This window comes from Alosa alosa, chromosome 5 (genome assembly GCF_017589495.1).
Source record: "Alosa alosa isolate M-15738 ecotype Scorff River chromosome 5, AALO_Geno_1.1, whole genome shotgun sequence".
NCBI classification, from domain to species: Eukaryota; Metazoa; Chordata; class Actinopteri; order Clupeiformes; family Clupeidae; genus Alosa; species Alosa alosa.
Window position 1 is genome coordinate 3,206,138 of NC_063193.1, and position 15,436 is coordinate 3,221,573.

The 15,436-nt window shown below is 43.5% G+C and overlaps 1 protein-coding gene across 1 annotated transcript in view; it reads left to right on the plus strand.

The window, feature by feature from the left end:
• LOC125294510 (coiled-coil domain-containing protein 60-like) overlaps positions 1 to 15,436 on the plus strand; it is a 48,301-nt gene that overhangs the window by 24,534 nt on the left and 8,331 nt on the right. Inside the window, exons 4-8 of the mRNA XM_048243334.1 lie at positions 1,089 to 1,235; positions 3,895 to 4,026; positions 8,564 to 8,668; positions 11,028 to 11,118; positions 11,521 to 11,752. Of these exons, the coding sequence (XP_048099291.1) occupies positions 1,089 to 1,235; positions 3,895 to 4,026; positions 8,564 to 8,668; positions 11,028 to 11,118; positions 11,521 to 11,752 (707 nt within the window). The remainder of the gene's footprint in view (positions 1 to 1,088; positions 1,236 to 3,894; positions 4,027 to 8,563; positions 8,669 to 11,027; positions 11,119 to 11,520; positions 11,753 to 15,436) is intronic.

Here is a 15,436-nt window from a genome sequence, read left to right on the forward strand (position 1 = left end):
TGGGTCAAAAAACATGCTCACATTTATTTTTTGACTGTTTAATAATAGGTGTTTTCTTCCCTGTGGCTTGGGAGCATGTTCAGTCACGTGTTTGAGCATTTTAGAACCACTGATTGACCCTTTTCCAAGTAAATAGCATGAGAAGGGTATTCCAAGTCTTTAATTTAGTAACAAGCCTGGATAAGTTAACACAAAGCAAGTGGTAAAAAAATGTTACAGATGGAGACAATATCAACTCTTTGGATCAGTGGTTGAGCTGGCAATTTCCTGCCGGGAGGATCAGCCTATCCGTGTGGATGGCATCATTTGTGGCCATCGGAAATGTGGCACCTAATTGGCTTGTTTGTGAAAATGGTGCCAAAAGTGAGCACATGTCAGACACCATTTTTAAAGATGGGGGCGGCCAGCTGGTATGCTAATTGGCTGAAGCTAACCCTCCAAATCCTGCCCCCTGATTTGGATGTGTACCATAGACTCTTGAGTTAACTATACCAGGATGTCACGATACTTGGAAAATCCCCCAGGGTTAATGTGTCCAAGACAGTGTAGTTCATTCAAATTGTTACCTTGGTCTTTTACTTTCACACTTTGGTTACTTAAATGTTGTACAATGAGAGGTCTAAAGAATATCTCTGTCCACCCACTGTACATTGTTATGGAATGCATTCTCTTAAGAATGTTCCAAACTTCTCTCCTCTGCTGTCTACATTTAGCTGGCTAAGGTGAAAACCATCTCCGTCCACATTGTTGTTTTTGTATCGTTTTTCAACGGTTTCGCTTCCACCCTGATTTGCCATAAAAGTGTTGTGTTGGTGGTGGCTGGAATGTTCAGTTTCTTTAGAATCATGGCAACTGCACGTCATTGTATCTAAACTGCGTTTTCACTGTACTATAATGCAAACCCTGTGTTTTCAAATGTACTGTATGCACTCCAGAGAGCGTTGTCAAAAAGTATAATTTTCGGAGTATCGTGTCGGAATGTGCTGTTTTAATGTGGACAGAGGGCTAAACGGAGAAATTTCCCCGGCTTAGTGTGGACAGGGCCAAAGTGTTAATGTCACCTTGCTCCTTTAATGCATGCCCTGCAGGAGACTCCTGCGGGCAGTCAGACAGGGCAGAGGCTACTTTCAGCTGCTGGAGAAGGAGGCGCAGGAGGCCAAGGGGCAGGAGACGCAGGGAGCCCCAGGACCTCAACCCCCCGGCCTGTCCTCGGACAGCGACACAGACTCAGAGAGGTGAGAGGCAGAGACCAGGCTTTTATTTAACCTTGATTTAAGCTGTGCCAGAAAGATCAAACACAGGAATCCACATAGTATTTGCTTCATTTTAGGCTTATGTGCTTTTAACCTTGGAAAGGCCTCCATCTTTTGCTGAGGTCTTTGCTATGGCAAACAGCAGTACATGCCAGTATCTAGCAGAATGTTATACCTATAGAATAACAGTTATATGCATCAAGCATTAATATGAAAAAACAATTAGGGTGAAAAAAAGTACTGGGACATAAGATCAACTGCTAACCTACACAGTAGGATAACTTCAAGTATAATGATGGAATGATGTTTTAAATTTACCTTCTCTACCTTCTTGTTCTTTACACTGTATGTTTTTTTTGTTATCGTGGGGAGCTATGAATTGCCTAGTAACTGGGGGACATGGTAATGCTGAAATGTGAAATATGAGCAGTGAAGCAGCGTCCAAAACGGTAAATCAGAACTGTTGCCATTGTTTACCAGTGTGCCTGTCACATAGCAACAGCCCAGGCCAGCGAATGTAACAGAACTTACTTTCTCACTTCTCATTGGCATTGCCATGAAAACAATAACTTTACATGCTCAGAAATTCAAAATCCTGAAAGCACTGTAATGAGATATGTATTGATTTTGTAGCTCATTTATTCACAGAAATATTGTAACTATGTCAGAATTGAGTTGTTGCTTAGTTTAACTGTTGCTATGGAGGTTCTTATCTTGATGGAACAGTGGAGAAGGTGATAATCTTTTTCTTCATTAATGCATGAGCTGTAAGTAATAATGCCATATAGCAAAATATCAACTGTAATTTTAGCTCCATTTTAGCTATAACAACTTTTATATTGATTTAGTCCATGCTTATGGACAGGTCTCCGACTGTACAACACTCTATAATGTAGTGAGCATGCTCAGTTGGGGTGTTCCATGATTGTCCAACATGCTGTTGCCCTTGAGCCACACTGTTTTCCATATGGGACAGGTCTCAGGGCAGGTGGTGGAATCACTGTTTTCCTTCTGTTAACCACACAATGAAGAACTGAAACTGAAAAATGAAATGTAAATAAAAGTGTATACATATCTGTTTTATAATATATGGCCTTGCCTTCTTTCTATGCATGATGGTAATGGTGATGAATAACCATGAGCCAGTGCATTATACATGGTCAGTATCAACCCCCGTCCTGCCCTCTGCCACCTCACCTCTCCCAGCACAAGCTGTTGGAGTGGCCTCATTTCTATGGATGGCTTCAGCCAGGGCCACTCGATTGTGAAGCTAATACCCGCGGACATATTGAAGGCATGTTGCAGGGCCGCGTGAGGTCTCGCATCTGCACACATTATAATATTTAAATAACATTTGCACATGTTTACAGCATGGCAGTCATTTTGCATGTCTGTCTCATTTTAGCCAATGTGGTCACAATTTACACAAGCAAAATAATCAGAAACAGTTTAGCCACAGTGAAAATTGTGTTATATCGAGTAATTGCACTGAAAACCTGCCCTTTATTTGACTCCAATACATTTGGATGAATCTAAGTATAAGTATATACTCTTTTGATCCCGTGAGGGAAATTTGGTCTCTGCATTTGACCCAATCCGTGAATTAGTGAAACACACACACAGCACACAGTGAGGTGAAGCACAAACTAATCCCGTCTGCTAATACAGCGGCGCAGTAAGGGATTAGGTGCCTTGCTCAAGGGCACTTCAGCCATGGCCCACTGGTCGGGGCTCGAACCGGCAACCCTCTGGTTACAATTCCAGAGTGCTAACCAGTGGGCCACGGCTGCCCAAACATATTTAGCTGTTGTAAATGGTTTCTGGTGAGGACAGTGTTTACATGTGTTGACACTTGTGGCTAGCATGCCATCCTATATGTGTACTTAACCACATGGCCCACTGTCGTTCTGTAGTATGTAGGGCACGTTACAGAGTGCATACTTTCACACCTCACTTCTTAGGGTGTTAAATTGCACTTAATGTAGTGCTGCATATCAGCTGTGACAAGTGTGCAGCCTGGGCAATGTTGGTTACCCCAAAACGCCTGAATTGTTTGGAGTCAAGTCACACAGAGTTGTGCCTTTCTTCTCTTTGGCTGTGATTTTTTTTTAGTTCTGTTTTACTTCTCACATGCTTTCATTTCTTGCTGTCTTTCTTGTAGGCTTTTCCCCTGTTAGTTCCCTGAATATGCCTATGTCCTGAAATAGATTCCCACTGATGTTAGTTATATCTTAAAATAGACTGTTTCCTCTCGAGTCTATAAGGAAGATACTCCTCCACGCCTTCTCACTTATATCAAGTGTCTCACTTAGTTCCCTGCATTCAGACTTTTATGGATCAGGTGAAACTGAGTTGAAGAATACATTTGTTTCTGTCTGAATGACCCTTGCATCAATGCATGTTAGGTCTTCTAACGCCTCCAATCTTCTGCCTTGATGTCATTTCAATTTAATCCAATACTGGCATTGCTGGGTAAAAACTTGATGCATTGGCTGATGTTGTTTGGACACTGTCTTGTTGGCATTGGACATCAATTTTTATCTGGCAATTGCTTGGCAACACTGCTCAAGAAGGTTTACTCCATGTGTCCTCATCTTAAGAGTAGTAATGAATCATGATGACCATGTGCTCCTCCTCGTAGCCCTGTGTCGTCTGGTCTCAGCTGGCCTCAGTCTCAGACATCCAGCAGAGGGAGATGCAGGACCCAATCAGCACGCCCCTTCACCCCCATACACCGCTCACTCATGGCCCCGCAGCTGCACCAGGTCCCACCGTGAGTCACCAGCCATGTCTGATCTTCTGTTATTACTCCTTACTTATTCTATATACACATATTACTTCATGTTCTATTCTTTTGATCCTTTTATTGTTAAGCTGACGATACATGGGGCAACCTTTTTAGCAATGTTGCTGGGCAACCACATAACGAATTGATTGGACTGGATGATTATGATGATTTGCCTACAGATGACTAAAGTTCTCCAGAAAATAAATTATTGCCAAATATCAATGGGAACATTCCAGAACCACAACAATGAGGAATGTTGCCCAGCAAGAATGCATCATGTATCATAGGCTTTAGTGTTCATTTGTCTGTTTAGGTTTTCTGCTTTTTTTTTGTTCTGTTCTTCACCAATTGTCCATCAATTGTCCATTGTCATTGACACAGTTCTACACAAAGTTTGACTGTTTTTATTCTCATATTTCTGTTCCTCTCATTATTCCATCAATCTAGTCTCATTATTGACACTATTGCTCATTATAGCTCAATAGCTATATATTTATGATGATTCTGTTTTCATCATTTTGTATTCTTAGCCCCAGATCTCTGGCTTCTCACACTAACCACACCAAGTTACCGAGTTAGGAGTTAGTCGGTGGCGGCCCTTTTCTCTTTCGTCATGTGTGTTATGGCATCAGACGTCATCGTCGGAAAATGGAGAGGCCACAGACTAAACAACACCTCCTCCCATCCTATCCCATCTTTCTCTCTTTCTCTCTCTTTCTCTCTCTCTGCCTCTCTCTCTCTCTCTCTATCTCTCGTACAGCCTCGGCAACACAAACCAACATTCAACCACCCACCCCCCTCTCAGGTTTTTTAATTAGTTATCTTCCCCTGAGGGAAAAGCTGTCCTTTAAGGTAGTGCTTTTGGCATGCTCTCTATCTGACATAACCTTTATTTAGTTGTGGAGAGTGCGCCTGGGTTCGGTGGTACGCCTCTCGCCTGCCACTAAGTATGAGGCTCTTGGCTTCGGAGCGAGATCAAGGGCTTTTTCAGCATCCGAGCTTTAATTATATGAGAGAGGTTGTTTATGATTTTTCCTGCATGGTGTCATTAAAATACATTTGATTTTGTTTCGTTTGAGATGAAAATCCTTAATCCCCCTTGCACATCTCTCCATGTTATTTACTATTTAGTCGTGCACTTGTGTCCTTTGTTGCAGAGCTGCCTGCAAAATGTGTGTGTGTGTGTGTGTGTGTGTGTGTGTGCTTTCTCGACCATTCTCATTTTGATTTGACTTTAATTCTTTCACACAAAAAAGTTTTTACTTTTATATGAGCATCATAGCATCAGATGGGTGTCATTATGGAGATTGCTGCATGAGAGATGGACATTCATGTTTACTACAGCTCTGTGAGTGCTACAAGAGTGCTTTGATGTACTGAGACTGATTAAGGCGCTCTCATCAAAGCTGTTTTTTTTTTATTGAAGGCTAATGGTAGATGCTTTCGTTTAAAGTTTCTGAAATGAAAAATTTTTAAAAAAATTTCGATTTGTGCTTTGTGTCAGTTTTTCTTTAGTTTGGACTCTATGGCCCAGTCTAGAAGAAGAAGAATGTAATTCGCACTTAATGATTTCCCCTCGTGGGTGAACTCCTCACAGGGCTGTTGAGTGACAAAGTAGGCGTTTAGGATTAAAACAATATTGCATTAAGAGTTTGAGATTGAGATTGGTGCATTTGGCATGGGTCAATGTCTGATCCTTCAAAGACTGGTGGATTTCTAGGCACACCCAGTAGAAATTAGCATCTTTTGTCCTTTTCCCTCCTCAGTTCGAACACTGTATCATTGCTTGGAACACTCGATCACACGTGTGGCTAGCGTCCTAATTTTTAGTCGACTTCCCTTTTTAAGAATCAGTCGCTTAGCAGATGGCTCTTTATTTGGCTGGTTTGTCAGCCAAGTTACTGCCTAGTGAGTGCTTTGCTGTTCTCCTGTGCCCTGAGAAAGGGAGAGAGTGAGAGAGAGAAACAGATAGACCGACAGACCAACAGAGAGAAAGAAGGAGGGAGGGAGGAAGAGAGAGAGAGGGTTTTTTTCGTGTCATAACAGCCCAGACTCTACTGAGCACCTGCACTTGATTACCCTGAAGGCGCTGCCACCGGCCTGATGACACTTTAATGATCTGTGGGCCCTGCCTCGAAGGTGCAGTGTGCAATTCTGATCCACTGCACTTCTTGTCAAATTCAGAAAATTGCTGCTCACTGTCCTCAAGCTGTCTGTTCTGTGTTTGCGCTCCAAAAAGCTCTTGTGTTCGCTGTATGTGAAAATGGGAAACAAATGGGCTCAAACCGAGCAATATATAGGCTCAGACCAGCCAATCAGCACGACTTCAGGAGCACAGAAGAGAGATTTGATTGGCTTATCACAGACTGCATCTTAAATGGCAGTTGAGCTATAATATTACCTAGAGCTGTTCTGTTCGATTGCGTGCGTTCCTTTCCTGTGCCAGCGAACTAATAGTGTTCCCTCACCACGGCTTTCATTGTACTCATTTTTGTGCTGAGACATGCTGTGAAGTCTCCCTTAGGGTTTTTTGTTAGCAATTGGTGCTATGGATCTAATATTAATTTGATGAGACTTGAAGAGCATTCAATGTCTCATTTTGTTTCATCAACAAAAACATTAACCACCCCCAACCGAACACTCAGCTCTGGTGACACAGAAAATCTGGGACTCTAAACTCCAGGCTGAGTTCCCAGTCATGACCGCTCTGAGATATCACCTGGCAGAGTGGCTGGCTCGCCAACAGAGCCACTGATGAAGTGGACATGCGTGTCCGGTAGCAGCGGCTGATTATCATAGGAACGGCCTGACAACCCAGAGAAATGTTAGGAGAGCTGAGGTCTAACAAATGGATGGGCCGTCTCAGAGCCACCTGGTGCCTCTCCTAACATGCTGGTTTCTGTCACCTGAGTAGAGGCTGGTGGTCGAGGCGCCCTGCTTTTTTCCCCTTTTGAATCCCCGTTATCCAGTCACCATTACCGGGGTAATTTTGTTAGATACTGTTTCTTTATGATTGAAGTTCATATTCTTGGTCATTGCGACCTCAGGTCAGGTTGCCCTTGTTGTAGTTAATGGCATTGACCAGTGGATGGAGCTCTCTCTTTCTACTCTTCCTCTCTTTTTTTTCCCTCCAAGGCTTTTTCATCATTTGTGCTGCAATTTCTCTGCTGCACTACAGTACATAAATGACACTATTGATCTCCTATTCTTTCTCAGATTGCTTTTCCATTTATACTCACCAAATTTCAAATGTGTGTGTGTGTGTGTATGTGTGTGTGTGTGTGCTTGTAGTGTGTGGAGGAGAAGGGCGCTTTTTCGCGTCTTGTATATGCGCATGTGCATGTGTGTGTGTGTGTGTGGACATTGATTTGCCACACACCAGAGAAGCGCTAAAGTTCAGCAGAGGTGAAAGTATAAGGTGGATGTGTTTTCTTTGTTAACTTTAGATTTGAATGTTTTTGTGTACAGCCCAACCATTACATTAAAACACCAATTATGATTAGTTATGATATAATTGCCAAAATTATGATTTTTAGCAATCTTCACATTCACATTCACATAGATCTTAATGATCCATTGATGCCAACTGGTTAAAGGATGGTGTATGGAAAATAATGTTGTATGGCCGTGTTAATATTATCTCAGAGATAAGAAATGTAGAAGATGATTAACCTCTTGTTTTTTAGGTGACCATTAAATAAAACGCACCCATTCTCACATCACACACCTCCTCAAGCCACTTTCAGTTGCCAATTTCGTATAAATTGTTCTGTCTGAATAAACTAGCCTTGCCTGATACAGTACTGATACAGGTTTGTACTAGGTCTGACCATGGCTCGGTTAGATGTTTCTCCTTCCCTTCAATTTTTTCCGCCTTCACTTTTCATTTTGTGTAGATGTTCCTTTAGCCCCCAAATCGCAAACAAAACTCAAATCACATTGTTTGCAAAGAGCAACTGCCTCTGCCAAAGCTGACAATCAATAAGTGTTTTCTTCTCCTGTCAAACGAGCTGCTTTTGTTGTGTGTAATGCCTCCTCCTGTTCCAGCTCACACGCTGTCTGCGTAATTGCCTGCTTGTTATTTTACTAGCTTCCTCTCCCACAATATATTGAATTCTTTATTAGAATGATAGCCCCCGCAAACACGGCAGAGAGCAGTCTGAGGCTTGTTGTCCCCCGCACACAAGTGCAGGATTTGTTTTTGACTTGCCGGCTCTGTATAGGAGTATAGGAGTGCATGTTGTCCATGTTGTTATCTATGATTGGAGGCAGATAGAGAAATTGTGGTGAAATGTATTTGCACGGTGTGTCTTGTGTTGCATAGCATAACAAGCCCTTTGTTAATATTTAGTGTGTGTGTGTGTGTGTGTGTGTGTGTGTGTGTGTGTGTGTGTCTGTGTGTGTCTGTGTGTGTGTCTGTGTGTGTCTCTGTGAATATGTGTGTGTGTGTGTGTGTGTGTGTGTGTGTGTGTGTGTGTGTGTGTGTGTGTGTCTGTGGTGAGTGTGTGTGTGTGTGGTGCAGGGAGTCTGTGTTTCGCCAGCTGTGCTGTCTGAACTGGCTTCTGGAGGCCCTGACGCTGGGGCGCATGGGCCGAGCTGCACCAGTCTCATCCTGCTGGGACCCTAAGTAAGTGGACTCCACTTTACGCTATAGCTGTCAACATTTCTACAGGTATTGTCCAGATGTGTTTCCTCATGACAAATTGGCGATGTCAGGTGTGGCCCTATGAGATTAGGAGCCCAGAAGAACATTCACAAAATGGGTTCATGGAATTAACAACAGTACAGAAAACAGAAATTAATTCTGCGTTTTAGAAAGCCAAGAGAGACTCAATGAGATCCCGAGATGACGTGTGATTAACGACACCCCGGAGAAACCGTCTGACGGATGATGTGGAGATCAGTGGAAGACTGGAAGGAGCCTGGGGCTGACAGGTGGTGGAGGATGGATTTGGAGGTGGTGGTGAGGAGGGGACAGGAGGAGGGATGGGGGGATAGAGGACACCCCCTGAAGGGAGAGACAGCAGATATCTCCTCCCACTGCCAAACGTCGCCGCAGGTCTCCTTCCTGAAATATAGTCCAGGGACACACAGAACATATGACACCGTCTTACAAAAGCAGATAAGCTTTGTCCACCTGGCACATCTCCTAAGCCTGTTTATCTGAGAGTGATCATATTTTATGATTATTAAAGGCACAGTCCATAATTCTATAGAAAGATTGTTGATATTTGAATTCAACACCCAATCAAATGCCCCCCTTCATTAGTGCTTAAACAACGTTTATTGGCTTAAATGCTGTGTATGTCAAAACCACTCTCTTTCCCACTCAAGCCAGGGCTGTGCACAAGTGGTTGTGTGTGGACAACAATTGATAAAACAAAATGTATTGGATAATGTGAATTCCACCCTTATAGTGTGATCTATGAATGTAAAACTGGAATAAAGGTGTGTGTGTGTGTGTGTGTCTGCGTGTGTGTGTGTGTTTGTGTGCGCCCAGCAGTATGACCTCTCTGTCCAAGAGAAATAACCTTGTATGCGTTGCTGTACTGTGTGAAAGTGTAATGTGGGGGCAATGCTAAAGCTGTTTGTGTGTGTGTCCAGCAGTATGACCTCTCTGTCTGAGAGTAATCACCTTGTATACTTAAAGGTATTGTGGCCCTATAATGTGGAGCAGCGATAAAGCTTTCTCTCTCTGTCTGTCTGTGTGTGTGTGTGTGTGTGTGTGTGTGTGTGTGTGTGTGTGTGTGTGTGTGTGTGTGTGTGTGTGTGTGTGTGTGAGATAAAGCTGCCCAGCAGTGAATAGCTGTAATGGCAGTAAGGGAAAGAGCTTTTACGGGTCAGAGACAAAGCAGAAGGAAATGTGTGTGTGTGTGGGGGTATTGGGGTGGTGGTAACTTTATGAGGTGTGCTGTGCTGTGCTCTGAGAGAGGGAGAGAGAAAAGAACAAGGAGAAGAATAAAAAAGGGAGGAAGATTAATTTAGAAGGTTTATAAAAGGTGAAGTGTTTTAGTCATGGTGAAAAAGGGAGAGAGACAGGGGCAGAGAGTGAATGACAGATTGAAAAAGTGAGAGAACAAGAGAAGCAGAAGGAAAGAATGAGAGAGGAGGGGGAGAATGCAAGAGAAAGAATGAGAGAGAGAAAGCATAAAAAAGAGAATTGGACAAAGAGGATAATAGCATGTGATTAGAGGGGTGCAATGAGAGAGTGAGAGGAAGGAAAAGAGAAATGGAGAGAAAGATGAAATGAGAGAGTGAGAGAGAGGAGAAACAGAGTGGGAGAGAGAGAGTGACAGGAAGAGAGAATAAGAGAAAGAGAGAGGGAGATAAATGTAGAATGAGAGAGGAGAAAGAGAGTGACAGAGAGAATAGGGGAAAGATAAAGAAGCAGAAGGGAGAGAGATAGAATAAGAGAGTAAGAAAGAGAGAGAGAGAGAATGAGGGAGAGCTCTGTATGCAGCCTTCAGGGGCCCCGTCAGTCCACAATCCAATTTCCAATAAAGTTGAGCTTTATGGGGCAAATGATACAGGGGAGCCGCTCACAGATATTACACAGTGATGAAACTTTATCAGGGCCGCCTGCAGCGCTGAGGGCCTGGGATGGCCAGGGTGTGTGTGTGTGTGTATATGTGGATGTGTGTGTGTGTGGGGCATATGTATGTGTGTGTGTGAGGGGGGTGTCTGCCTGAGTGTGAATGTGTGTGTGTGTGTGTGTGTGCATGTGTGAGTGAGGGCTGGGAAAAGTAGTCTGCCCTGGTTTTTCACTTCTCTATTTTTTCCTGCTTTGTCCAGAAGGACTGGTGATGAGAGAGTTGAGTGAGTGTGAGGCCGGGTGTGGTGGTGCTCAGGGGTGTAACGCTTATGTCATTGTCCCTCTGCCTCTCTGTGTGGTCCTCTCTGTGGTGTAATCATGTATAAAAGTGTGAAACCTCCATATGTCTTTCTCTCTCTCCCTCCCACTGTTTTCATCCCTCTCTCTCTGGTAGGGATCCAGGGGAAAGTAAGGCTGCCATCAAGGCCCTGACCAAGGAGAAAGCCATCCAGGCCAAGTGGGAGCAGTTCATCAGTGTGCCAAAGGTGCTGTGGCAGACTCCAGGCCTCGGCCCAGCGCTTTGGACCAGAGATGACTGTCTCTTCTATTGCATAAGGATATTAATATGCACATTACCCAGCTTCTCTCTCTCTCTCTCTCTCTCTTTATATATATATATATATTCACCACCCTCTCTCTGTCTCAACCATTTGATAGATAGATAGATAGATAGATAGATAGATAGAGTATAGGAATCAAGATTCACTTACAACCAGCCTCCTTTGTGGCAAGATTTCAGTGTTCTTAAACAGTCATGGTAGTCGTAGTAGTAGTAGTAGTATTTGTTTGAATTGACCATTTCTCTCTCTCTCTCTCTCTCTCTCTCTCTCTCTCTCTCTCTCTCTCTCTCTCTCTCTCTCTCTCTCTCTCCATCTCTCCAACCTCAGACTCCACGCAGGCTCCCCAGCAGGCCATCTCGCGCCTCCTCTGGCCGCTCTTACCTGCAGAAAGCGCCCAGCCAGAGTCGGACCTCCTCCTCCCTGGCCATCACTCCCACCCTGGGCAGCCTGACGTGTCTGGCCCCTGGGGCGGATGGGGCAGGAGGATTTGCAGTGACCAGTGAGGAGACAGACCAGCAGAGTGTTGCAGGGTCCGACGCCGAACCCCCAGTCTCAGAGTGTGAGTGTTTCCTCCTCTTCCTCTGATCTCAGGCGCTCCACTCCTCTATCCTCCTCTCTTTCTTTGGAGATGTTGTTTCCTTTCTTTATTTCTGTCTTTCTTTATTTCATGGCTTCTCTCTGTACTCCAAACGAAGAGCGTGTAAGATCACTGGAAACACAAGGCCATTTTTTGAAGGCCATCTTGTATGACATACTAACTGTGTTAGTGATGGGTCTTTGTGTGGATGTGTGTGTGCAGGTGTCAGTAGCCTGGTGTCACATACACATACACATACATATACATATACATACACACACACACACACACAAACACACACACACACACACACACACACACACACACACACACACACACACACACACACACACACACACACACACACACACACACACACACACACACACACACAGAGTTCCAGGCAGGTGAAGTGTGAAATGAGGCCTTCTTGTCCGCTATCAGCCTTGACTGCGTCACCAAGTAGAACCTCAGTGACACAGCCAGTTGTCATAGGAACAACACTGGATGGCATTGTGTTTCTCAACCTGAACTGATGTTCGTCTCCAGGAAAAAAAAATCAATTCAGCCCTGTCTTTTTGATAAAGAGCCCTTCTCCATAGGGCGACACATAAAGATAAAGTGTGGCTTGGCATGTATACTGTGTGTGTGTGTGTGTGTGTGTGTGTGTGTGTGTGTGTGTGTGTGTGTGTGTGTGTGCTTGAACACATGAGAACCTTTGTGTTCATGTCTGTATGTGCTTTCACACATGAGCTGCATGCGAGTGTGTGTGAACATGTTGTGTGCTTGCTTGTGCGCATGAGCACCTTTGTGCATGTATGTTTGTGTGTCTTTGTCTGTGTGTGTACTTTTGTATTTGTGTGCTTGTGCACACATGAGCAGTTACGTTTGTGTGTGTGTGTGTGTGTGTGTGTGTGTGTGTGTGTGCACGTACGTGTATGTGTGTGTGTGTGTGTTTGTGTATGTGTGTGTGGTAATGGAGGAAGAAAAGAAGCTCTCTCCATCACAGACAGTGTGTGCCCTTGGCTTTCTCACCCCCCACCAGTGTTCCGTAATGGAAAAACAACACAACTGCCCCCACCTCTGAGGGGGTCAGGCAAAGGCCACTCTCTGACTAGACACAGATGTCCTGTGGACCCGGGAAGCCGTCCGCTTCTCGCCTGAGCAGAATTACTCATATGATCCTCTGAAATCATCACTGATGTGATCACACAGTGGAGAGGACTTTAATCATGAGAGATTGGCCAGATGTTGAGAGAAGGGGGGATATATGCTAGTGGGTCTTAGGACATCCATCTTGGATGTTTTTTTGCAGGCACAGGGTGGAATCAGCTTCAAAACAGTCAAGCCTTTAAATGAGTAGTCATCAGTTCTATCAAAAAAGGTTGTTGAAATACCTTGTGTACAGAGGTGTAGTCTAGTTAGCCATAGTATACTGTAATGTAGTCTTGTAAGCTGTAGTGGGTATACTGTGATCAACCCCAAATGTTAATACGTATCCTTGCCTATTTTTAGTGGGTATACTGAGATGGTGATGCTTTTTAAGTGGGTATACTGCGTAGTCCTGTGCATCACATAGACTACACCATTGCTTGCTTATGTGCTCCTGAAACAAGGTGTTCACAGAGGATGTATGGCTCTGTCCAAGACACCCTGTGTCCCATTCACAGAGGCAGGACTGGGCATTAATACCAGAGTGTTTTTTTCCAGCTAGACCTAGGGCTAGAATTTGCCAAAGTGTATGGATTATAATCATGGTTGGAAAAAACTTCTGTAGTTTAGAAAGAGCCCTGTGGCTCAAAATGTTACTGGCTAATAAAATTATTTGACGGTTTGGACCCCTTCCCTTTTTCAACGTTTTTACTGGTCTTTGATGCAGCACCAATTGAAGTGGTCAGTGTGGTGTGCAGTAGCTTTTTAAAAATTGTTTATATATGTATCGTAACACCCCCAATTATCACCACTTTTGTTCAGAAATTCTAAAACAACGATGTTTTTCAACACTTCAAAATAACATTTGCTAAATTAACCTGACATTTTTCAGTAGCCATAGGTGTGAAGATTTGAACAAAATCTGGTTTTGTTTGTTAACGGGAGCATTTACTGCCTGAAATATCCGATTTTGTTTACCACGCTCGGAGTTATAGTGCTGGCCTGATGGGTCGCCTATTTACACCGTTTCAACGGCACATGAACGGTTAGACCGAGAATTCTCGTCGTGAAATTAAAATTCCACTGGAGCTCCAAGCGGTTGTGTACACGCAGCCTTACAACACGGTCTCCAGCTCTTTGAGTCACGGTAAAATGTCATTTTTGGTACATAGCTAATTTAGATACACCTATGGTGTGGGTGGTTGCGTTTCTTTAGGAGTCTGCTATCTTGGTTTGTATAGAAATTGATATTAAGTGACACATACACGCAAGACGGTGGAAATACGGGACCGACGGTAATAGGGGGAGTTCCGATATATATGTATGTATGTGTAAATATATATATGCTGTTTTTATAATCAAGGACTGCACCTTTTAACTCTCACTCTCTGATCCTCAGTCTCTGGTGAACAGCTGTTGTACGGACTATGACGTGAAATACGGGTAAATTTTGATTTTTGCTTCCTGAAATAAGGAGCAGATAAATGTAACAAGAAGCCTTTGATGGGAAAGAGATGGAGAGGATATCATTATTTTCACAGGAGCTCAGCTAATGAGATTTATCCACAGAGGAATGCTGCTCTGGCACATGTGAATAGATATTAAATCCTAACTATTGAAGATGGGAGATCATGGTGGAGTATATTCATTAATCATTGTACAAACTAATTGGGTTCTTTTTTTTTCATTTTCCCATATGAGTTTTCTAATCCTATACCTTGTGCTTGTGTGCCAAAATGAACAGTTCTGCTATTCATCTATCTTTGAATATGTAATTGTATTGTATATGTTGTACTGACATTTTCATTGCGTGCTCCTATGTGGACACTATATGTTCAGTGTCTAAAATTGAATCTTATCACGTAAACATAGGAAAATTGCATATGATGTTCTCAGCTGTAAATATGGTTTTGGCCACTAGAGGGAGCAATGGCCTTATTTTTCACACAAGCACCATCAGTGCTCTGAATACACTCCTGGTTGTTTTCCCTGTGTGCCATTGTATGTGCAGAACAATCTATGAGTAAAACAATCTAATGAAATATTCGATATACCTGAAATTTCAAGAAAGCACCATCATTTTACTGAGATTAATTATTCACTGAAGTTCACTGGTCTGTCCTCCCCAGTCCAGTTTCGTTTTGGGCATATAATCCAGTTAGAATCCAGAGAAACGGCCTCACACACACTGTCTGGTCCTCGGACAATAGCAGCTCTTCTTGTCATGTGAGATGGAGGTGTTGTTAAAGCACTGAGACTGCTCCACCCTACGCACGACAGTCACAGAGACATGCTGTGCTCCAGCTGTGCTATTCTGAACTAACTAAAGAATAAGGTGTGTCATTTCTGTTACTGTGTTGACTGCTTTGTGTTCATATAGACCGTTTTATGTTAAACACACCTCGCCTTACCAGTTTACCTTGCCTTGCCACTTTGGACTGTGTATGTGATGTGCACAGTGATTTACCGGTTACCCCTCTCTGAGGTTTACATACAGAGTGAGACCTTGCGCTC